The 24380-nt window shown below is 46.8% G+C and overlaps 1 protein-coding gene and 1 long non-coding RNA gene across 3 annotated transcripts; one reads left to right on the top strand and one right to left on the bottom strand.

Annotated features, from left to right (window-relative positions):
* The first annotated feature begins 122 nt into the window (after positions 1-122).
* On the top strand, positions 123-21831 carry alg13 (ALG13 UDP-N-acetylglucosaminyltransferase subunit). Of its 2 annotated transcripts, none has more exons than XM_040009997.1 (25): positions 123-360; positions 991-1074; positions 1149-1199; positions 1275-1321; positions 8402-8474; positions 8547-8628; positions 8748-8913; positions 9070-9133; positions 9717-9834; positions 9969-10033; positions 10747-10847; positions 10924-11009; positions 11106-11367; positions 11602-11706; positions 11935-12082; positions 12578-12749; positions 12926-12961; positions 13037-13092; positions 13244-13312; positions 18353-18479; positions 18704-18823; positions 18916-18956; positions 19465-19582; positions 19855-19962; positions 21183-21831. In XM_040009997.1, the coding sequence occupies exons 1-25, from the start codon at positions 241-243 to the stop codon at positions 21554-21556; spliced, it is 2793 nt and encodes a 930-aa protein (XP_039865931.1). In that variant the 5' UTR covers positions 123-240; the 3' UTR covers positions 21557-21831. The 2 variants fall into 2 exon arrangements, with proteins under 2 accessions (XP_039865931.1, XP_039865930.1); XM_040009996.1 differs by having other exon boundaries at positions 11599-11706.
* LOC120720363 lies at positions 6874-24380 on the bottom strand. Its single transcript, XR_005692907.1, has 3 exons — positions 24369-24380; positions 24329-24330; positions 6874-7008 (listed from the first exon to the last, which is right to left on the bottom strand). It is a non-coding gene; the product is annotated as an uncharacterized LOC120720363 (long non-coding RNA).

The following is a 24380-nucleotide window of genomic DNA, read 5'->3' as shown; positions in this document are numbered from 1 at the left end:
TGAATCTCACTGACACGTCGCTCCGTGTTATAAACACAAGTAAAACATCAGCAACCAGTCACATAATAACACAAACATGACGTTAAACAAAAAGCAGCGCTGGTATTTCCGAGCCCGGGCCGGTCCGCGAAGGCCTCAGGAGCACCGCGAGGCTCCGCGCGCCCATCAGACCTGATTAATCCCACCTGAGCTCGCGGGCTCGCGATTCAGTCCGTGTGCAGGTGACGGAGCGGCGGCGCGATGCAGAAAGGCCTGAAGAAGTACTTCGTCAACATGGACGAGTACCTGTGCAGCCTCGGCCTGTACCGGAAGATGGTGGCACGCGATGCGTCCAGCCTGTTCCGGGCCGTGTCCGAGCAGGTGAGCTGGGTGGCGGGAGGGAGGCGTACCGAGTACAGTTACGGTGTGAGGGAACTTTGTTTAAACTCTGGGTCAAACTGGGCGAGGTCAAAGGTCACAGACGTCAGTGCACACAGTTTCATTCCGCCGCACAAAGCAGGTCTGCGGAGAGTGTGGACCGAACCAGAACCAGGAGGCAGCGAGCTCATGAGGAGGGACAGCAACACTAACACGTGTCAGTGACCTGTGGACTCCTCAGAGGTTTCACCTGTCCTCAGGTGTCTGTGTGAAGCTCCTCCCATCAGCTTCGCTTGTTACTCTGAGTAATCCATTACCTGTGACTCTTACCTCATTGGGAGTGTAGTGGATTACTTTTCTCCTGCAGGAAGAGATTGTCACTCTTGTGTTTTGTTAGAGGTGCAACTTCCTGTTTCCTTCCCGCTGAGGCGTTTGGCAGGTTCCCCAGGAGCGACACACCTGAGCTCACCTGAGCTTTGCTGCTCAGCAGTCTGAGGTTGTCCCTAACTCGTCCCCCTGACTGTTAGTGACGGCTGTTTGTCATCTCGGAGCGGTTTGTGGGTGTGTGCGTCAGCGTGATGGCGACCCGCGAGGCTAACCTCAGAAAAACTGTTCTCGTGTGTGTGTGTGTAGTTGTATTTCTCTCAGAATTACCATCAGAAGATCCGTCAGGACTGCGCTAACTTCATGAGAGCCAATAGATGCAACTTTGAGCCGGTGAGTTCAGAGTATTCTGAGTATGAGAGAAATACTCAGTTACTTCATTGTGCTGTGTTTTCTGTCCTCTGCAGTTTGTTGAAGGCTCGTTTGAGAAATACCTGGAACGTCTGGAGGATCCAAAGGTGAATATCTCTGACCTTTGACCTTCAGTCAGCTGTTCACCTGCAGGCAGTGTGTTAACCTGTGTGTGTTTTCAGGAGACGGTGGGTCAGGTGGAGATCAAGGCTCTGTCTCAGCTGTACAGGTGAGTGATGCAGGTATGCTGTGTTTTCTTCGACGACCTCAAAGCAGTCACGGCATGTTTCGAAACCAGCTGACCTGAGGGGTGTGGCTACCAAACCAGAATTTTCCTTTTGTTTCTTTTTTTGTTTTATACCATCCTAAATCACAATACAATTTTATTTATATAACACCAAATCACAACAAGCAAGCACTTTGGCAACAGTGGGAAGGAAAAACTCCCTTTTAACAGGAAGAAACCTCCGGCAGAACCAGGCTCAGGGAGGGGCGGGGCCATCTGCTGTGATTGGTTAGGGTGAGAGAAGGAAGACAGGATAAAGACATGCTGTGGAAGAGAGAGACAGAGATTAATAACAGATATGATTCAATGCAGAGAGGTCTATTAACACATAGTGAGTGAAGAAGAAACACCCAGTGCATCATGGGTATCCCCAGCAGCCTACACCTGTTGCAGCATAACTAAGGGAGGAGTTTGAAGCCTAATCTTAAAGTAGAGATAGTGTCTGTCTCCTGAATCCAAACTGGAAGCTGGTTCCACAGAAGAGGGGCCTGAAAACTGAAGGCTCTGCCTCCCATTCTACTTTTAAGATAAGATAACCTTAATTTCCCACGTGTGGGACTAATATGTTTTGTTACAGCAGAAAGTGGACAGTGCAAAGTTATATAGCAAAAATTAGAGAACACTGGAATAGAATAAGATACTGTACACAACTGTACAGAATAAAATAGAATAAAATATACAATAGGATAAAAATAGAATACAAATGCTATGTACAACTGAGTAAAAATACAGCAGGTACAGCCTGCTCTGCCCTTTCCTGTAGAGGGCGTCTGAGTTATGAGTCCAGTCCAGTCTGTTGTTCAGATGAACACCAAGGTACCTGTAGCTGTCCACAGCCTCGATGTCCATACCTTGGATGTTCAGTGGTTGGAGTGGGGGATGTTTGTGCCTGTGGAAGTCTACCACCAGCTCCTTGGTTTTACTGGTGTTGATCTGGAGGTAGTTCAGCTGGCACCAGTCCACAAAGCCTTGTGTCAGTTTCTGTACTCCCTGTCGTCTCCATCAGTTATGAGGCCGACTATTGCAGAGTCATCAGAGAACTTCTGCAGGAAGCACTGGGTGGAGTTGTGGGAGAAGTCTGCAGTGTAGAAGAGGAACGGAGCCAGAACCGTTCCCTGTGGGGCCCCCGTACTGCAGACGACCCTGTCCGACACACAGCCCTGAGTCCTCACATACTGTGGTCGGTCGGTGAGGTAGTCCAGGATCCAGGTAGTGAGGTGATGGTCCACTCCAGAGTTCTCCAGCTTGTCCTTCAGGACCGTGGGAAGAATAGTGTTGAAGGCACTGGAGAAATCAAAGAACATGATTCTCACAGTGCTTCCAGTGGTCTCCAGGTGAGCGAGGGAACGATGTAGGAGGTGAATGACGGCATCGTCCGCTCCAGTGCCAGGCTGGTAGGCAAACCGAAGTGGGTCCAGTGATGAGCTCACAAGGCGCCGAAGCTGAGCCAGGACCAGCAGCTCCAGGGTCTTCATCAGGTGGGATGTCAGAGCCTCCGGCCTGTAGCTGTTGAGGTCCTTGGGGCGTGAAGTCTTTGGCACTGGTACAACACAGGAGGTTTTCCAGAGCTGTGGGACTCTCCCCAGCCTCAGGCTCAGGTTGAAGAGGTGCTCAATCACCCCACACAGTTGGTCTGCGCAGGACCTGACGACCCTTGAGCTGATGCCATCTGGGCCCGCTGCCTTCTTGCCATTAATCCTCCTCAGTTCCCTCCTAACCTGGGTGGTTGAGAGAGACAGGCTGGAGCCTTGTGTTGAGAGTGTGTTGGATGCTGTTGTTGGGGGTGGGGAGGAGTGTCTGAGGTGTCAGAGGTGGAGCAGCAGTAGTGGGGGTGGGTGAGTCTGCAGCCGGTGTTGCAGACTGCCTCATGGCTGAATGAAATCTGTTGAAGAAATGATTCAGTTCATTTGCCCATCTCACATCCCCCCCAGGCAGAGAGTTCTGATGTTTGTGGCCTGAGATGGTTCTGAGGCCTCTCCAGACTTCACCAGCGTTGTTTTGTTGAAGCTGGTTCTCAGTCTTCTGCCTGTAGCTGTCCTTCCCATTCCTTATCAGTCCCCTCAACTCTCTCTGCACCCTTTTCAACTCCTCTTTGTCTCTGGATTTGAAGGCCCTCCTCTTCTGCTTAAGGACGGCTTTCATTTCTGCGGTAATCCACAGTTTGTTGTTGGAGAAACTCCGCACAGTTCTGTTGGGTGCGGCGTTATCCACACAGAAGTTAATATAGTCAGTAATGCATGTCACAAGGCTGTCGATGTCCTCTCCGTGGTCGTCACAGGTCACCTCCCACACAGTAGATTTAAAACAGTCCTTAAGAGCCTCATCGCTCTCCTCCGACCATCTCTGGACTGTGCGGGTGGCTCCCTGCGCACTAAGGGCTCATACACAGGGACAAGGAGCACCAGGTTGTGATTAGGGGTGGGTTTTGATAATCGATTCATTGATTAAAATCGGCGAGCTGATTCTGATGTTTCGGCGGGTCCGCGCTTTGTGTTTACGTCCTTTTTGCGCTGATTTTAGAGCTGTTAGTTTTATCTCTGAGTATATTTCAAGAACAGTTTCCCGTTTAAAAATCTGTTTTCTTCATTATTCGCTTGCTTGTTACGCACAAGTCTACCGTTGTTCACAGCGCTGTCGGCCGCTGTTTTTTTTCCCTTTTACCTACTTCCGAAAAGAAAACCTCATACCGTTCAACAGGTTACTGAACAAATTTAAACTTTCTAAAATTATGCAAAACGCTCAGCCGTGTCTCTAATAAAACCGCTGTAACTCAGAGGTAATGTTCATATGTTGATTAATGGTTTTCTTTCGTTTTTGATCTACTGCAGAATATTTTTATAAAATCCAGGCCAGGAAAATCTCCATGTTTTTCTGTTTTATCTTCAGCTACTTTGACACAAGAGGCCTCTGCTGTGATGCTCACACCTTTGATAAAGTCTTGCGAGTGTCAGCTTCCTTTTTATAGATACAAAAATATGTTAATGTACAGATCTGAATTATAATATTTTTGACTGTCTGAGGCAAAATTTCCCAGATCCGAATCGAATCGATTCGATTCGAGACCTTGTGAATCGGAATCAAATCAATTCTAGAAATCAGTGACGATACCCAGCCCTAGTTGTGATCAGAAACCTGTAAATACTCTAGGAACAACAAGTAGGCCTGCAGTGTGAGAGCGAAGCGCTCTAATAGGGTGATATGGTACTACAAGGTCATTAAGATAAGATGGAGCCTGATTATTTAAGACGTTGTATGTGAGGAGCAGGATTTTGAATTCTGAATTTAACAGGAAGCCAATACAGGAGAAATCTGCTCCAAATGACTCCAAGGTTCCTCACAGTGTTACTGGAGGCCAAGGTAATGCCATCCAGAGTAAGAATCTGCTTAGATACCATATTATTAAGCTTTTCAGGGCCGAGTACAATAACCTCAATTTGATCTGAATTAAGAAGCAGAAAGTTAGCGGCCATCCAGGTCTTTATGTCTTTAAGACATTCCTGCAGTTTAACTCATTGGTGTGTGTTATCTGGCTTCATGGACAGATAGAGCTGGGTGTCATCTGCATAGCAGTGTAAATGTATGCTATGTCTTCTAATGATGCTGCCTAAGGGAAGCATGTATAATGTAAACAGAATTGGTCCTAGCACTGAACCCTGTGGAACTCCATAATTAACCTCAGTGTGTGAAGAGGACTCTCCATTTACATGCACAAACTGGAGTCTATTAGATAGATATGATACAAACCACTGCAGTGCAGTACCTGTAGTACCTACAGCCTGGTTGGAGATTGGCCTGTAGTTAGCAAAGAGCTGTGTGAACAGATGACTTTTACTCAGAAAGATCAATTGGAGAAAAAGAGTCTAAATGAACATCAATGGTACTGAAAGTAGCTGTAGATAATATTACATCTGTGGGATGATTATGGTAGTTGCTCAATAGCTATTCAGGTTGCAGGTTCATCATCTCTCAGATTATTTACCGTTATGTTATCATCATCATCTCCTACGTCGTTGATCGGAGCAGACGACACTCACAGGGATCATTCTGTGTAGCAGAAGAGTCACATGACCTGTGAAACGCCTGTTTTTACTGAGCGCACTCAGAGCTGGAAGCAGAGTTCATATTCAGCGTGGGGATCCCGTTATCTCTGACTCGAGTGCTAAGATTTGTTGATGGAGCTAAAGCAGAGAAACGGCTAACACGTGTTGAACTTTGTCCGTAGCCACACCCCTTAGGTGATTCACTCCGAGGGGTGGAGCTTCACACTGTAAAGAGGTTTAGATTGGTTTAAACTGTTTTGCGCTTCATGATGTTTAAATTAAAGCATTTGAAACACACTTGACCATCTCTGCTTCTCAGTGAGGAGGTGCAGGTGAAAAGGGAACATGTTATAGATGTGTGAGGAAAAACATGCTTAAACAGGACTGTGGGGATTGGCACTAAGGGGCCACTGTAGGGGGCGCTGTGCAGGGCAAACACATTTACTGCTGGCAGTAATAGGAATATATCCAGGGTTGCACATAAGTGGTCCGCAGATGCGCATTTGTTGTCAAAATAAAAAACACGCACCAGATAGGAAGTTGCAACGCGCGTCCATAAGATTCTCTGGAGGAGGACAGACATTTGTTTAGAACTAGGTGTCGAAGAAGCAAGCCGCTTTAAGCGACTACTTTGGTGTTCCTCCACCTCCAAAGAAATGTCAGGAGTCTGAACCGCAAAAGAAGCGCGTATTCTCGGAAGGGTGGTTGCAGGAGGTGAGCTGGCTTCAAACCAATGGTGAACACACAGAAAGGAGATGGAGGAAAAATAAAAATACTATCAACCATCAAATACTTTGCGAGCAACTTAAAATGTACAATAATACATTAAGGAATTCAAGAAATTCATACTTTGCCAAAATAATTAGTAATAACAAAAATAATCCCAAGGTCCTCTTTTCCACCATAGATCATTTATTTAACCCGGATTTTAACAGCTCCCAAAGAACCCCCACAGACTCGCTCTGTGAGCAGTTTGCAGACCACTTCAGGGGAAAAATCAGCGCCATCAGATCTGATATTTTATCTAATCGCGATATGATTGTAAACACATCTGAGGGCTCGATTGTACCTGAGGAGACACTGGACAGCTTTGTCCTGGTTAATGCTGAGAACCTTCAGAAAGTTTTCTCCACAGTGAGACCCACCACATGTCTTTTAGATCCAATCCCCTCTTCACTCTTTAAAACACTTTATGGATTCTTTGAAGCTGAGCTTTTATACATGATGAATTGCTCTCTTCAGTTGGGTGTCTTCCCTGCTGCCTTTAAAACGGCGGTGGTGAGGCCCCTTCTGAAGAAGAGCAATTTGGATTGTAATGATTTTAATAACTACAGACCTGTATCCAACTCACCATTTTTAAGTAAGATCTTAGAAAAACTTGTTTTTACTCAGATTAATGACTTTCTGAATGATAGACAGATCCTGGAGATATTCCAGTCTGGATTTAGGGTGAACCACAGCACCGAGACGGCTCTCCTAAAGGTTTTAAATGATCTTAGATGTAACTGGGACTCCCAAAAGCTCTCAGTCCTGGTGCTACTGGATTAAAGCGCAGCCTGTGATACAGTAGACCACGCTGTTCTTTTAAAACTGGATTTTATCATATAGCCAGAGTCCGCCCTATTCTCTCTCGGGCCAGCACGGAGATGCTGATGCATGCTTTTATTACCAGTCGCATTGATTACTGCCCTGCTCTCTGGTCTCCCCAAAAAGAATATTTCACCTTTACAACTTTTGCAAAACTCGGCAGCTCGTGTGCTGACGAAGACCAGAGGGCGGGCCCACATTACACCGGTTTTAGAATCGCTGCATTGGCTCCCCGTGTGTTTCAGGATCGATTTTAAAGTTCTTTTATTGGTTTTTAAATGTCTTAATGGTCTTGGGCCTTCTTATCTCTCAGATCTGCTTTTACCATATGAACCCTCGCGGACCCTGAGGTCCTCTGGTACTGGCCTTTTGATTGTCCCTAAAGTCAGGACACATACTCACGGAGAGGCAGCTTTTCAGTGGTACGGTCCTCGTCTGTGGAACAGCCTGCCGGAGGAGCTCAGGGCCGCAGAGAACGTACATGTTTTAAGAACAGGCTCAAGACCCACCTTTTTAATTTAGCTTTCACCTAACATTTATTTATTTTATGCCTAATTCTATCCTGTTATTCTATTTATATTGTTAATTTAGGTTTTACCTAATATTTATTGATTTTATTCTTATTTGTTTTTTATCTTCTTACTCTATTTATATTTATACTGTATCCCATTATTTATTTTATCTTTTTATTCTGCATATACTCTTATTAGGTCATATCTCCAGTGTTTCCTCGGAGGGGGCTCTCTGCACCGGGGCTGCTGGGGCTCTGGGGGTCCTCTCAGCTTGGCTGGGGGGCTCCTTTGCCTCCCTCCTGCTGTGTGCCCGGCCTGGAGGCTGCGGTCTGTGACCGGCTGCCGGTGCAGACGGCTCCCTGTGATAGTGTTTCCTCACCTGGCTCATGTGTGCCCAGCCCAAGTTTACTCTTTAAGTGTGTGTGTGTGTGTGTGTGTGTGTGTGTGTGTGTGTGTGTGTGTGTGTGTGTGCACGCGCGTGGGGGGCGTATGTATCCATGATCATTCATGTTAATGAGAGTGTGGGGAGTGAGTTGGAGGGCGGGTAGGGTGGGCTGCTTTTAACCATGTAAAGCACTTTGTGCTACATTTTTGTATGAAAGTGCTTTATAAATAAAGATTGATGTGGTGCAGAATGTGCTGTGAAAATCCCGCTCAAGCGGACAAAGACACTGCCTTTTATATGGACGCAAACGCGCATTGCAACTTCTTATCTGGTGCGCGTCTTTTATTTTGACAGCAAATGTGCACCTGCGGACCACTTATGTGCACCCCTGAATATGTCAGTATCAGTTTGAGTCTGTGGCGTGATGACATCATAAATGAGGCGTCCCTTATCGCTCTGGTTCAGTACGACTCTGAGTCACATGACTCCATGTGTGCAGGCGCTGCTTCCTGATCTACCGTTACCCGGGGAAACCAGCCACCATCATCTCGGAGGACGACTTTGTGGACAAGGTAAGGTCACGTGAACCTGAGGTCTGTGAGGTAATTGGCTGGTGCTGACTGTCAGTCTTTTGTGTTGCCGAGGTGACGCTGTGCTGCTCCATCAATGGTCACTATGACATTGTTTACCCAAGGAGTTACCCCGCCTCTGCCGCCCTCTGTCAGTGTGAGTGCTGCTATCTGATTGGCCGAACACAGAAAGTCTATAGTTCCTCTGCACTCAGTGTGTGTGTGTGTGTGTGTGTGTGTGTGTGTGTGTGTGTGTGTGTGTGCGCGCGCGCGCAGCTCTTCTGTATGAGCTGCTTTACACTCAGGTATTTGGCTTTGAGGAGGCGGAGCTCTGCCAGGCCATGGAGGCCTTCAGGGTCGGAGGTCGTCGCTATAGAAACAGTCCATCCATGTGCAGTGATGTCGACCTTGGATATGACACACCTGAGGACCGCGGGCACAGGTAAACACATACACACCTGAGGACGTTGCGGCAGAGCAGCTCTGACCTGGAATCATGGTAACCAGGGCAACGGTGACAGACGAAATCAGAAACTGATGAAGCAGCCATCGTCATGGAAACATCAGAACTGAGGGCCCATTTGTTTGTGCTCTGCAGTGAGGAGGCGGAGCCAGGCGGACCCATCGAGGAAAAACCACGAGCTGTGACGGACGACTCAAAGGTAGGAATGCTGATAGATGCCGATTCGATCGCCCGAGCATTCGTGGATAACAACACTAACAGCAACAAAAGTACCAAAAACTTAAAGAAAAATGAAACTTTAAAAACAACCACAGTGCCGAATCCTCCAGAACGTTCAGAGGAGCCACCAGGGTCTTTAGAAACACGCTCTACTTCCTGCTTCACGCCTGAGGCTCTGCAGTGACGACCTCTGTTCGGCAGCTTTTAATGTCTAGTTTCAGCCTGAGTTTGTTCAGAGTCGTAGGACGCCATCAGCAGGAGCTGGAACACGTGAACTCGTCATTGGTGAAGTAAGAAAGGTAAAAATGCAAAGAGCCAAATGATGCCAGAAGAATCCGTGACGTGCAAGTCAGTGGCATCCAATCGTAACTGTTGAATTTCACTCGTTAAACTGGAGCTCCGCCTTCTTGGATGATCTGTTGGTACGGTAACCTCACAGCAGCCATATTATTGGTCAGGTGAAGCTAGCAGACAGCAAACATGGAAGGTTATGGGACTGACTCACTGCTGCCTCTGCTGGACATCAGAGGAACTGCAGCTGATGTAATGTTTTTGTTGTTCAGCCTCCTGCAGAAGCTCCGCCCCCCTCCAGACTGTCTCTGCCCTACAAAGTGATGAAGTCTCTGGACGGGGACGTTTACCGAAACCTGGAGTTCGATGTGTGGCAGGACACCTGCAAAGGTAACGCAGGTTTAACTAATCCACACCAGCGTCAGGATAAAGTAATGCTGGTGAACTGAAGCTGGACACTGTACAACTGACAGCTGTGTAATCTGATTACTTCCTGTGACGGTCTAATCTGATCACTGTGACAGAGATGCAGAAGACGGACTACATGGTGTTTGCAGGGAGGCAGTACTTCCTGGGAGACAAGTGTCAGGTAAGAAGACTGTATTACTGAAAACTTTATAACGCAGATGTGCACAAGGTTCAGACACAGAGGTCAGAGTTCATTCACACCAAACCGCCTCAGGCTCTGACCTCACAGCCGGCAGGTTATCTAGATGCTACAGGATACAAAGGGAGAGTGCCCAGTGATGCTTAATAAGGCTGGCGCTGTTTACGACATGGTGAATTATTTTTTTTTTATTCTGATTTATGTTGATGTGCAGAGACGGATGTCCTCGTCAAAGCTCTGTCAACATTTTACATGACGAGAAAAAAAGGAACCTCTCGACACTTCCTGTATTCCTTTCAAATTAAAAGCTCTCAGCATTTCACTACACAGAAGGACTTCAGTTCTTAAAGAGGCTTTTATGCTGAAACATTTGGAGGAAGTAGTTTTGGAGAATGTAATTATCAAGCACGTAAACATCAAGGGGACTCTGGGTAGCGTGACCTCTGAGGCGTCTCGGTATGCGTGTTGTGAGTTTTTGGTGAGGTCACTACAGCGAGGGGTCAGAGGTCAAACTTTAATCAGCTGTTCAGACACTGAAAGCACTGAAAAACAGTTACTGTCTGTGGTTACTGGCTGTAACTCCTATGAATGAAGCTCCAAAAACATTTGTGGTACTATAAGATAGGTGGCATTTTATTTTTGGCTCCACCCCCTAGCCACCATGTTTGTGACATCAGGAATGAAACTTGTTTCAGGTGCGTCTGGAGCCGAAGGGCAAGTACTACAACGCCTTCATCCAGGAAGTGGGAACGCACTCATCCGCCGTCACGGTGTTCATCGAGGAACTGGGCGAGAAGTAACGCACGCACGCACACGGCAGGATCACGTCCATCAGTGCCGCTGTGACATCACTCACGTGTGTTTCCTCACAGACACCTGGTCCCTCTGACGGACCTCAAACCCGTGAATCCGGTTCCCGCCTGGAATGTGGCTGCGCCCTCCAGGAAAGGAGACCTCGGTGCTTTTTTTCCCCATCCACTCCCTGTTTTGTTTTATCCTTTTCCTGTGTTACTCACCTGACTTCCTGTACGGTCTCTTCCTGTCTCTCCCTCAGACCCGGACTCTCGTGGTCAGCGGCATCACCGCCATCGCTACTTCAGGAAATCTCGTGGGATGAAGGGAACAGAGCTGCTAATCCCACCTCCTCCTTCCTATGGAGGCCCCGCCCCCTCGAGTCTGCCGCCTCGCTTCCAACCGGCGGGCCACCCCCGCCCACCCCCTCCTACATCATCTGGAGCTATGACCTATGACCCCTATGCCCCCCCTCACCATCACCATCCCCCCCCAGCCCGAACACCACGCTACGGAGCCTCAAGGTGAGACTTTACCTGAGATGCACCTGTGCAGTTTGACTCCATCACAGACACAAATGTTTTAAATGCACTTTTCTGAAGGTGGGACCCGCCCCCTTAGTTACCTGATCGATGTCAGTGGCTCCGACCATCGGTAAAAAATATCATGTTAATGAGGAGTGTGTGTGTGTGTGTGTGTGTGTGTGTGTGTGTGTGTGTGTGTGTGTGTGCGCGCGCGCAAATGTTTCTGGTCAGAAGCTCCACCCGTTTCCTGAACCGTCACCTGATTGGTACTCAGCTGACCTATTACCATCCTGGTCGCAGGTATTATCAGGACTACGAGAGCTTCACCTTCAGGTCCCGGTAAACACATGCACGACACGCCAACACGCACGACACGCCAACACGCACGACACTGATGTAACCACCAGGAATGACCAGTCAGCTGATCTCTGAAGCAGCTCCTGTTTTTAAAATGAATCGAGTCATGTGACATAAGGTGCCGTAATCGCAGACAAAGTGACTCTGGCCTGAAAGAGGATGTGATGTCAGTCAGTGGGTTTCTATTTTCTCCTCCGTGGTTTTTTTCAGGCGCAGTCGGCGTCAGCTGGCGGCGGCTCTGAACAAAGAGTGTCAGTTTGGTTTTCCCGAGGCGGTGGAAGAGCCGGCCGATCTGGACGCAGCCATCTCGTACTACCAGCTCGATGGCGCCGGCGACGGTGTCTTCCCTCCGCTGCCAGTGAGTATGTGCTGGGAAAAATCCTCCGATGATGCGGCGCGTGTGTGCACGGAGCGCTGAGGCAGGTGGGAGGGGCCGTGTGCTTCACGTGGTTTATGGTAAACACGTTTAAATGATGGTTACTCAAAAACCAGATTCTATATTACTGAGGACAGGTGAGGTAAGCAGCGACTTCACATCTTTAAGTGTCCCAGATATTTGTCCTCTGAGACGTCAGACTCCATTTTATTGTGTGTGAGCTGAGATGAGTGACTGAGGTTTTTTCCACTTCCACGTGACCACAGCTATCGCCCCCTCTAGGCCATTAACAAGAATGCAGTTTTAAACTCCTACAAACATGTCTATCTTTTATATACAGCCTTTTCTTGGTTGTTGCTGGCAGCCAATAGAAAGGGCCCTTGAGTGAGGCGACTGATGATTGGTCACAGACTTGTTGTCGAAGAAGAAGAGTCAGGTGTAACATTTTCAGGTCACATTTTACCGTTTCCTATGCAGGGCCCCACTGTGGCTCCTCCCCCCTCCATTGGTGCCCCAGCCCCTCCCTCTGGCTCCTCCTATAGAGTTCAGAGAGGCTCTGGGCCCCTCTCCCCTGCCCCCCCACCCAGAAACACTCCCGTGTGCTCGTCAGAGGAGGAGCAGGAGGACATAAGCACAGTGGAGGACCAGGGTGAGGACGCCACTGCTCACTTCAGATTTTCACTTCCTTCCCCTTAGTAACCTTTCACAGTAAAAGTCTGAGAGGTTTTCACTGTGAAAACTCATCAGAAACTGACTTTAAGTGTGTGTGTGTGTGTGTGTGTGTGTGTGTGTGTGTGTGTGTGTGTGTGTGTCTCCCGCATGCAGCCGAGTACACGGAGGACTTCATCTACAGTTCACAGGGTGAGTAACGTGATCCCGCTGTGACGTGCCTCCCTGCAGCAGCCATGTTGGTGACTCTGTCTCACACTATTTCAGATCAGAGTTTCCAGACCTCCGGAGTTTACAGCGCCACTGAGACCTCCACCAATCAGGTAAGAGCTGACCTCTGTCTCCTGTTAGTGTGATGCAGGTCAGCATAACGTTGCACATGAAAACTGGTTTGAAATTCGCACGTGTGAAGAGGTCATGTGATCAGTGACCCCATGAAGCTGTAATCAGTCTGTTTTTATTTTATTTTGAAAGGATGAGCAGGAAGGAGGCGTGGCTGACTCTCCCACGAGATCAGACGTGAACTTCAGCTACAGCCAGCAGGTACGTCCCGCAGCGTAGCTTGAAGGTGACGACATCGCGTGTGTGACAGCAGTGCCAGGGTAGCTCAGTGGTTGGCGCTGCTGCCTCGCAGTCTGAGCGTCTCGTTTCAGACCCGGGAAAGTTCAACTTCCTGCTTCAGACTTCAGGAGAATATCGTTGCGACCGCGCCACAGACTGCAGCTGCCATCTCTGCTCCGCCTCGTCTCGGTGGGCGGCGACAAGCTGGACAGAGAACAGCTCTAAACATTGTTCGTCCAATCAAAAACCTGTACAGCAGGCCTAAAGCGCCTGTCCAACGTCATCCTCCAGAGGTCGCAACCTCTGAAGGTGGTGGTGCTTGGACTTTGAGCACTTCCTGTTCCTGTGACGCGCCGAGCTCTCTTCTTCTCTTGGTTTTGGTCTAACGGCAGTCGGGACAAAGTCTGAGTGTGCATTTCCTGTTTCTGTTCAAAAACATAAACTCATTCATTCCTTTCTTTCTACATACGGGAACAGGGATATCTGGCGATATCTGCATCTGACTGAAAGGAGTATTCCTTTTTCTCTAACATCCATCACACTTTTTCTAGGATAGACTACTTGACTAGTATTGCATGTGCCTGTGAATACCGTGCCATAGTTATATCAGACCACGCCCCTTTAATTCTGACTGGCTATGCCTGACTTACCTAGAACAGACAGGAGTTGGCGTTTTAACCCCACACTACTATCTGATAATACCTTTCTGGAATTTATAAATAACCAAATTAAGCTCTTTTTGTATAAACGCCATTAAGTCAGATGATGGGCTTGTTATTGATCATGCCAAAATCAATGACACGTTCAGGGAATATTATCTGAAGCTTTACTCCTCTGAATCTCCCACCGACCGCTCACTGATCACAAATTTTCTTAAAAGCTTGGACTTTCCTGAGCTGGCAGACACCCACAGAGAGATCTTGGATGCGCGATTTTCCAAAGAAGACATTGGTGCTGCAATTTTCTCTCTACAGTCAGGGAAGTCCCCAAGGCCCGCACGGCTTTTCGGTAGAATTTTTCAAATCATTTGCCCCCAGCTCGTACCTCTACTCTACTCGGTTCTATCTGAAGCATTCACACAAGGCAAACTGCCAACCTCCTGGTACGACGCTTCCATAACTTTAATTGCAAAAAAGGGGAACGACAACTGAGTGTGCATCATACCGGCCGATTTCACTTCTGAACCTTGACTTTAAGATCCTAGCTAAAGCGCTGGCCCACAGGTTGGAAAGGGTCAATATCAGGGGTAATATTAATAATTGTTAATATCCTGCACACGCCGTCCAAGGACACTCCAGAATGTGTTCTTTCCCTCGATGCAGAAAAAGCATTTGACCGTGTAACGTAGAACTATTTATTTGCTGTGCTGGAAAGATTTGGGTTTGGTCCCAACTTCATCTCATGGATCAAGTGCCCATACTTGTCCCCTGTTGCGTCTGTTTGCACTAATAGCCAGAAATCAAAATCATTCCAACTCAAACGTGGCACACGTCAGGACCGGCCCCTTAGCCCGTTGTTATTTGATCTAGCTACTGAATCTTTAGCAATGCTTTTTCGAAGCAGTAAACTTGTCCAGGGCATACAAAGAGGTCAAACTGAACACAGTCTCTCTCTATGCTGACGATTTATTGCTTTTTATCTCAAATGCACATGCCTCCCTAACGTCTATATTGTCTCTACTCACGCGTTTCAGTCAAGTCTGTGGTTATAAATTAAATCTGTCCAAGAGCGAACTTTGTCTATCAAATGAAGAAGCGTTTCCAATAGATTTGTCGGGTTTCCCCTTTAAAGTGGTCAAGGAGCAGTTCACCTACCTGGTATTACAATTACAAGAAAGTATAAACAACTTCTCAAAGCCGACTTTTTTACACTATTGAAGAATGTCAAACAAAGCCTTCAACAGTGGTCACCCCTGAACACAACTGTGGTCGGACGAATTAATTCAACTAAAATGAATATCCTTCCTAAATTCTTACACTTCAAATCAAATCAAAATGTATTTATAGAGCACATATTAAAACAACAGTGTTGACCATAGTGCTTCACAGTCAGTGAAAACACGAGACAATTAAAACAAACAATAAAACAGGACAACAAACAATAGGTAACGACACAATAAGCTAAAACAGCCAACGAGTTAGAATCAAAGGCCAAAGTAAAAAAAAAATACGTTTTAAGACGTGATTTAAACGACTGGATCGACTCGGCAGTACGAATATGAACAGGGAGGTTATTCCAGAGTCTGGGTGCCACGGTTGCAAAGGCCTGGTCACCTCTCGACTTCATTTGAGTCCTAGGTTGTGCAAGGAGCCTGTGATTGGACGATCTAAGTGCTCTGTTGGGATTGTGTAAGTGGAGGAGTTCAGAGAGATAGCTGGGCGCTAAATTACTCTGAATTTTAAAAGTGAACTAAAGAATGTTAAAATCTATGCGATATTTAACAGGGAGCCGATGTAATTTGGCTAAAATTGGAGTTATGTGTTCATGAATTCTCGTACCTGTTAAAAGATGCGCAGCTGCGTTTTGAATTAACTGAAGCCGGTAAAGAGAAGAGTGTTGGAGGCCCGAGTAGAGGGAGTTACAGTCGTCCAATCTGGATGTGATAAATGCGTGGACAAGCTTTTCTAAAGGAAGGAATGGCTTTGCTTTGGATATCTGACGCAACTGGCAAAAGCTGTTTTTACCACAGTGGAGACGTGTTTCTGAAGTTTGAAAGAGCCATCCAGGAACACTCAGAGGTTCCTTACAGTGAGCGAGAGATGGCTAGCGAGAGGGCCAAGGGCATCAGCTAACCGGTCTAGCAGAGTGTGACTACCAAAGACTATGATTTCGGTCTTATTTTCGCTCAATGTAAGAAAATTATGTGATAACCAAATTTTAACTTCATGCAAACAGTTGAACAGAGGTTGCAAAGAAGCAGACACATCGGATTTCAGAGGTGATTAAATCTGGATATCATCGGCATAACGGTGAAAGGAGATGTTGTATTTTCTAAAAATTAATCCCAACATGTACAAAGAGAAAAGAGCAGGACCGAGCACGGACCCTTGAGGCACACCACAGTAAATAGGGGCAGAAGCCGAGGAGTGTTGCCCCATAGCAACAGAGAACGACCTCTCTGAGAGGTAGGATTTAAACCAAGTTAAACCGTACCTCGGAGACCTACTTATTTCAATCTTTACCAGTCTTCATCCCCAAGTCTTTCTTTACAACTCTAGACTCTCCTGGAATCTCCTCTTATATTTGGAAGGGTAAACGACCTGGAGTAGCTAAGGTGCATTTACAGAAACCTAAGATTGAAGGGGGTCTGGCACTCCCCAACTTCCGCTTTTACTATTGGGCTGCCAACATTCGGTCCCTGACCTACTGGTTCCAGTCTGGGGAGGGTGTGGGCCCCACCAGCTGGCTGGCAATGGAATCAGGCTCAACTCAGGGAATTTCTCTTGCCTCCTTTCTGGGTTCTTCTCTTCCTTCATCCATTGACAACTTTACATCTAATCCAATAATTCGGCACTCCGTCAGGGTTTGGGCGCAGTTCAGGAGACATTTCAATCTTAATTATTTTTCACTTCAAAGCCCCATCCTTTCAAACCACCTATTCCTCCCCCAGCTTTGGACAACTTGTTCCAGGTCTGGTTTAGAGCAGGTATTATTTACTTTAAAGGTCTCTTTATACACAAACTATCATCATTCGATCAGCTGGCAGGAAAATACATCTTCCCAAAACTCACGTTTTTAGATATTTACAAAGCAGACATTTTTTGCAATCCCACCTCTCAAATTTTCCAGAAGCTCCAGCTGCTAACTTACTGGACGAGCTCCTTAATTTGCAACTATCAGGCAAAGCTGTAATGTCTCGCATCTATAATAAACTTTGCAGTGTAACCCCAGCTCCCATTCTCAAGTCCACATGGGAGAAGGAGTTGGGTGTATCTATGTCAGATGACGTCTGGGACTCACTCCGTCTGGGACTCACTCCGTCTGGGACTCACTCTGCGCCCGTCATTCCCTGTTACAATTCAAAGTAGTCCACAGGGCCCACTTATCTAAATCCAAACTAGCTAAGCTTTATCCCAGTTTAGACCCTCGCTGTAACAGTTGCGGGTCTGATGATGCCAATCTAACCCACATGTTTTGGACCTGCCCTGCCCTGGCAAATTTTTGGGAGGAGGTTTTCTGCACTTCGAACAAGGCTACCGGCCTGAAACTAGCTCTCAACCCCCTACATGCTCTCTGTGGTACAGCGGGAGAGGATGATTAGTATATTCCCAGAGCAAAGCGCAGGCTGCTGTCCTTTGGCTCCCTCTTGGCTAGGCGTGCCATTTTAATGAGGTGGAAGGCCGCTGCCCCGCCCTCCCATGTTCGTTGGCTTGCTGATCTCATGTCATGTCTCAGTCTGGAAAAGATCCACTGCTCCATCCAGAACCAAAAGGGCACATTCGATAAAATTTGGGGTCTCTTTCTGGAAAACGTTTCTAAACTTCAACTTACGGATGTTCCAGCTGACTAACGGATTTGCTTCTCCATAGTGGTCTGATGTCTGTCTGTGTTAACGGGAATGTGAAGCTCAGTGATGTTGCAGCTAACTTCTGTGTGGTTCTTGTGGACAGGGTTAGTTAATATCATAATCCCTCTGGCTTTGGTTATCTTGTTGTTGTTTTTTTCTTTTCGTTGCTTGTTTGGTAAATAATAAGAGAGGAAAACAATGTTCTAACATGAGAAGTTCTGTTTTGTATTCATTGTAAACAGTTTGTTGTCAGTCTTTTCTTTCTTTGTAAACGATATCCATAAATACTCTATAAAAATATTTTGTATTAAAGGGGGAAAAAAGAAAACGCTTGGCGGGTTCTGTGTGTACGAGCAGAATCGCTGTGACTGAAAACAAATTGAGATCTTTTGATTACAGAATCCTGATGTGCTGCCCCCTGTGGCTGCCTGCAGAGCTGCAGGTGTTCGCTCACTGCTGTGTGTGTGTGTGTGTGTGTGTGTGTGTGTGTGTGTGTGTGTGTGTGTGTGTTTCAGGTAGTGAAGCCGCTGTCAGTCATCTGCTCGTCTCCATCTTCCTCTTCCTCCTCACCCTCGTCTTCCTCATCACGGCTACCAGCAGCTGCTCACCTGCCGTCAGCCACACACGCGCAGACACGCTCAGGTAAGCAAACACTGCCCACCTCAGTTACTTCTCTCAGAGCTCTGCCCTGTTTAAGGCCCGAACCCGCTTTAATTGGCTCTGATTGGCTGCACCTCTAAAACAGGAAGTCTGAATATCAGGGGGAGGGACTTCTGTCACCTCTGAGAGCTTTAGCTGACACGAAGTCTGACAGTCTCATTGGTTCTCAGTAGGTTGCCATACACTAACACGTTTTCTGGTTCCAGTTGCCATGGCGATCCCAGCTGCTTCTTCCTGGTTGGTTAATGAGTTGGGTGAGCCGCTCTGCACTGTGGTAGCCCCGCCCCCTTATTCATATGACCCTAATGGAAGTGATTTACCAAGAGGTCAGAGGTCAAAAGCTTGTGTTTACAGTTTGTATCCATATGGATCAGTTTGATTTATGTGTGTGTGTGTGTGTGTGTGTGTGTGTGTGTAGACTGCAGAGTCCTCCAGTATTACTTCAATTTGGGCGTCCAGGTAAGAGACACCTGAACAGTAAACAGCAGTCTTTGAAGCGGCGCTGACAGGTGAAGGTGAGACGCCTGAATGAGCTCACGGAGCATCACAGAATGTTGATTCTGTTCTGGACGTTTTCAGTGGGAGAAATCTTTCGTTATCATCCAGGTGATCCTTCAGTCTCAGCTGACTGCAGGTTTCCGACCTATAAACAGGACATAATGACGGAAACTAGCTCAGCTCCTCCACTGGCAGATCTGTTTTAGCAGCAGAAGTCTGAGTGCACCTGAGTCACTTGCAGGTGTGGTAAACATCTTCCAAGGACACTCTGATCACCTGGGTCCTGTGGAGGTCATGTGACTGGTGTTCCTCTCCTTTAACCTGTGGCTGCCGTTTCAAAGAGACACAAGTTTCCTTCAGGTTCTTTTTTGAATGTTTATAGATGATTCTGCAGGTGTTTCAGGTTCAGGTGATGACATGATGCTGTGAATTTGTCATGTGACTGTCATGTGACCATCTGTCTCCTCAGTGGTACCATCAGAGCTGCTGGCAGCAACAGCAGCAGGTGTATCCCGCCTCCTCACCTGAGGCTGCCTACCCCTACCAGCCCTACACGCCCTACCTGGGCCAGGAGCCCCCTCTGCACGGTAAGAGTGATCGGTTCCAGCAGGTGGTGCTGCACTTCCTCCACCTGTATACAAAAGATGCAAGTTTCACCTTTTAGCTGAGCCTTCACTTCCGTAGCGAAGCCTTTCACAATAAAACAGTGCGATCAGGTAGGAGGCAACTGTGGGGAACACATGACTAACAGGAAGATGTGTGCAGTGATGTCATTACAGCATGGATGGTCCCTCAGGTGTTTTCATTTAAGCTCCACCCCCTTTACTGTGACTTGATCTGTCCCATCTTCCGTCCCCAGCTCCCTCCCAGCTGTTCTCTGAGACCGGGCGGATCTCCCATCAGCCCGCCAGCTCCTACCCAGAATCCTCCAGGTCTGCAGATGGACAGACAGAGGGACACAACGGTGGTCAGTACTAGTGACACACCTTTACCTTTGGAGTGCACACGCTGCTAAAACAGGAAGTGTTTGTCAATAAAACATTGTAGAAGTGCCGGAGGTCAGCAGGTCTGTTGGTGAAGCTTTACAGCTGCATAATGGTGAGAGTGGTGCGATGAGGAGGGAAGGGTGGGGCGAACCCTACACCATCCAGCTGTCACATTCCTGTACCGAATGACCACTGTATTGTTATTAAGGTGAAATTTGACCGGATGAACATAGCAAACAGGTGTGGCAACAGACAGGAAGTGCGGTGCAGTAATTCTGGAGTCAGGTGCAGTGTAAATGAAGGCAGAAAAACAATGGGCCAATTGCAGGCGCTGTCAGTCATTGGTCAGGTCACATGAATCAGAATCAGAATACTTTATTGATCCCTGGGGGAAATTATTTTTTGTTACAGTGCTCCATTATAAACCAACATTAAGACAAGACAGACAATACGCTAACTAAGAATAGTACAATATATACATACATACATAAGTCACTCATAAATAAATAGCTGGAAAAGAAACATGTGTAGTTGTAGCAGTAACCAGTGTGTTAAGTGGATGCGTTGTACAGGGAGCCACAGGCAGGAATGATTTCCTGTGTCGTTCAGTGGTGCATTATGGGTAATCTCAGTCTCTCACTGAACGTGCTCCTGTGACTGACCAGCATGTCATGGAGTGGGTGGGAGGTGTTATCCAACATTGTCTTTATCTTGGACAGCATCCGCCTCTCCGACACCACCTTGAGGGAGTCCAGCTCAATCCCCACAACATTGCTGGCCTTACGGATTAGTTTGAGTCTGTTGGCATCTGCGACCCTCAGCCTGCTCACCCAGCATGCAACAGCATAGAGGATCGCACTGGCCACAACAGACTCGTAGAAAATCCTGAGCATTTTCTGGCAGATGTTGAAGGACCTCAGTCGCCTCAAAGAATAGAGACGATTCTGGCCCTTCCTGTAAAGTGCTGTGGTGTTTGTAGCCCAGTCCAGTTTATTGTCAATGTGTACTCCAAGGTATTTATAGTCCTCCACAATGTCAACACTGACCCCCTGAAACAGGGGTCAAGTGTTTCCTGGTCTTCCTGAAGTCCACGATCAGTTCCTTGGTTCCTTGATTAGTGTGCCTCCACATTAAAACCCAAATTTTCTGCATTATAAACGAATTTACTTTGAAAATAAAGGCATGTGGTTTGTCTCCTCAGGTGTCTCCATGGAAAGCTCCTCCTCCATCAGTCCTACTCCTCCAGGCTCCGCCCCCTCCTCTGCTCTCCTCTACCCAGATCAGTCGCCCCTCCCTCCTCCTCTCCCACTGCTCCACCTGCCATATGAAGCTCCACCCCCAAGCACCTACCTGACTACAGCCCCTACACCTCCTCTTCCACATCCCGCCCACCACTCTCACCACTCTTCCTACCACCCGTGCCTCCCTTCCTCTGTCCACTGGGGGCCAATATCGACTGGAGGCCACGCCCCACGACTCTACTGCCCTGCCCCCAACCCTTCTCACGTTGTTGGATACATTGCTGCCCCGCCCCCTCACCACACAGCCACACACTACATCCCACCCACTATGTAACGTGCATATTAGCTCAAGGCTAAAACCCCTTTTGTTTTGAATTAGTGGTAACATTATTATGAACACTTTTCCTGCAGCAAGACTTTCAAAATTCAAGTTAGGATTTAAAGGTAAATATTGGCTGGACGTTAATGGATGTTGCTGTTGGTTAAAATTCATGTTGTGACAGCCAATATGAGGTGGTGGGTGTGACCAGTCCCTATTTGTGGAGGGATCTCTTTGTGTTGATGTTTTGTTTTTTGGGTTTTGGGTGAATAAAGTTTGTTTCACCAGCAGATGGCGTTTTTGCTTCATCTGGTCACATGACTATTGTCCAGTTAACAGTCCCAAACATCAACTTCCTGTTTTTTATGCTTTGAGCAAACAGGAAGTAAAATAATAAAGCCAGAAAGGTGCGATTCTCCACAGGGCGTGAGAGGCGGGGATCAGAGGTAATCTTGTAATCTTAAGAAATCACTGAACAATTTCTTTCAATATGTCACTTGTCCTACAAGGCATAACAAAACGCTGGATTTGTGTTATGGACCAATTAAGGGGGCATACAAGTCTGTGGCCGGACCTGCGCTAGGTTCTTCGGATCACAATGTTATTCACCTCCTCCCTGCTTACAGATCTGTGATTAGGAGGGAGAAGGCCTGTGTGAAGCGGACTAATGTCTGGACAAAAGACAGTTGTGTTGCCCTTCAGGGGTGTTTTGATTGCACTGACTGGTCCGTGTTTCAAGAGAGCACTTCTGATTTGGATGAACTCACTGATGTGGTGTGTAGCTACATCTCTTTTTGCAAAGACTCTGTGGTTCCAGTCAGAGAATTTAAGACTTTCCCTAATAACAAACCGTGGCTCTCTAAAGATATTAAGGATCTGATTCTTAAAAGGAAAATTGCTTTTAACGAGGGAGACGTTCCCACTGTGAGAATATTGAGGAAGGAGGTGAGGGCTGCAATAAAGATCGCCAAGATGAGGTACAGAAATAAGATTGAGGCAGAACTCAGCAGTAACAACCTCAAAAGAGCTTGGCTTGGTATGAAAACAATGGCAGGGCTACACACGAAAGGTAAAAGCAGCATTACCTTAGAGGGGTTTACCTCTGACAAACATCTGGCAGACAGTCTTAACAGTTTTTACCTTCGTTTTGAGAACTATGATTGTTCTAGGCAGACCAGCACACTGAGGGAAAAGACCATCACTCCCCCATCTATTTGTATTGATGAGACAGGGGTAGCTAATCTTTTTAGACATACCAAAAGCAAGAGTCCTGGACCTGACAACATCTGTGGACAGGTACTGAGAACTTGTGCTGATCAGCTGAGTGGGATTTTTCACTATATCTTCTCACTTTCTTTAGAGCTACAGACTGTACCTAAAATTTGGAAACATGCGATCATTGTTCCTGTTGCTAAGGGCAGTTCTCCTAAGGCACTGAATGATTTTAGGCCTGTGGCTCTGACTTCTTTAGTGATGAAGACATTTGAGAAGATAATTAAGAAGATTTTAATGCAGGTTGAACACCATCTTGACCCCTTCCAGTTTGCCTATAGAGCAGGGAGAGGTGTGGAGGATGCTGTTGTCTCACTCCTGCATCTCTTGTATGAGCATCTTGAGGCCCCCCACACCCATGCAAGATTATTATTTGCTGACTTTTCATCTGCATTTAATACAATTCAACCCCTCTTACTTGCTGACAGGCTTTACAATCATTTCAAGCTTGACACTAGTCTGGTCGGCTGGGTGACAGACTTTCTGATCAATAGGTCACAATGTGTGAGGGTGAATCATGTATTTTCTGATGTGCTCTCCTCCTCTACTGGATCACCCCAGGGTTGTTGCCTCTCTCCCCTTCTGTTCATTCTGTACACAAATGAGTGTCGCAGCAATTTCACGAACAGACACATCCTGAAGTTTGCTGACGACACAGTGATCGTCAGTCTTCTAGTGGGGGACGAGTCAGGCCATGGACAGGTTGTAGATGATGTTGTGAATTGGTGTGATGAGTCCTTCCTTTCACTTAATGTGTCAAAAACTAAAGACATTTTAGGAAGTCCTCTTATAGCTCATCACCCACTATCATTAAAACTGCCGATGTTGGGATCGTTGAGTTATAAATATCTAGGTGTGGTACTTGACCATAAACTGTGTTTTGAATCTCATGCTGATGCCACTACTAAAAAAGTTCAACAAAGACTGTTCTTTTTAAGGAAAATGAGATCTTTGAATGTCTCATCTGAGATGTTGTCCTTGTTTTATAGAAGTTTAGTCGAATCTGTGATGTCTTTTTGTATCGCTGCCTGGTTTGGTAACCTGACGGTGAAGAATAAGAATCGGTTGGGACTTCTGGTAAAAACTGCTAGCAAAATTTCAGGGCGCTGGCAAGATGGACTTTTGGCCATTTACAATAGAAATGTGCTTAGAAAGGCTCATTCTATTATTAACTGTGTGAACCATCCACTTCACAGTGAGTTTGAGTTGTTGCCTTCCGGCCGCCGTTTTAGAGAACCTCCGAGGAGGACTAAAAGACTCCAGGTCTCTTTTATCCCTACTGCGTCTTGTCTCCTTAATGGCAAATAATTGTCCTTGAATTTTCTATCATTATTATTGTTATTATTGTTTTATAGTATTGTTCTGTTTGTTCTTATCCTCCTGCTGCTAAACTAATTTCCCCTTGTGGGACAATAAAGAAATTGAATTGAATTGAATTGAATTGAGGGGAGTTACAGATGATAGGTCGTCATCTCTGGCGAGAGATCAAAATCAAAGGCATTTTTTTTCCATTACAGCTGCTGTGACACTGAAGTTCAGTAAGTAATCTGATTACACTGAGACACAG

Source organism: Simochromis diagramma, unplaced genomic scaffold, assembly GCF_900408965.1.
Source record: "Simochromis diagramma unplaced genomic scaffold, fSimDia1.1 OVJJ01000578.1, whole genome shotgun sequence".
NCBI classification, from domain to species: Eukaryota; Metazoa; Chordata; class Actinopteri; order Cichliformes; family Cichlidae; genus Simochromis; species Simochromis diagramma.
The sequence above is the reverse complement of the archived record's forward strand: the minus strand, read 5'-3'. Positions and strand labels throughout refer to the sequence as shown.

Coding starts and splice junctions, on each gene's coding strand:
- alg13 (XM_040009996.1), top strand. CDS start 241: ATGCAGAAAGGCCTGAAGAAGTACTTCGTCAACATGGACGAGTACCTG. Junction 1,200..1,274: donor AACGTCTGGAGGATCCAAAG/GTGAATATCTCT, acceptor GTGTGTTTTCAG/GAGACGGTGGGTCAGGTGGA. Junction 8,629..8,747: donor CTCTGCCGCCCTCTGTCAGT/GTGAGTGCTGCT, acceptor GCGCGCGCGCAG/CTCTTCTGTATGAGCTGCTT.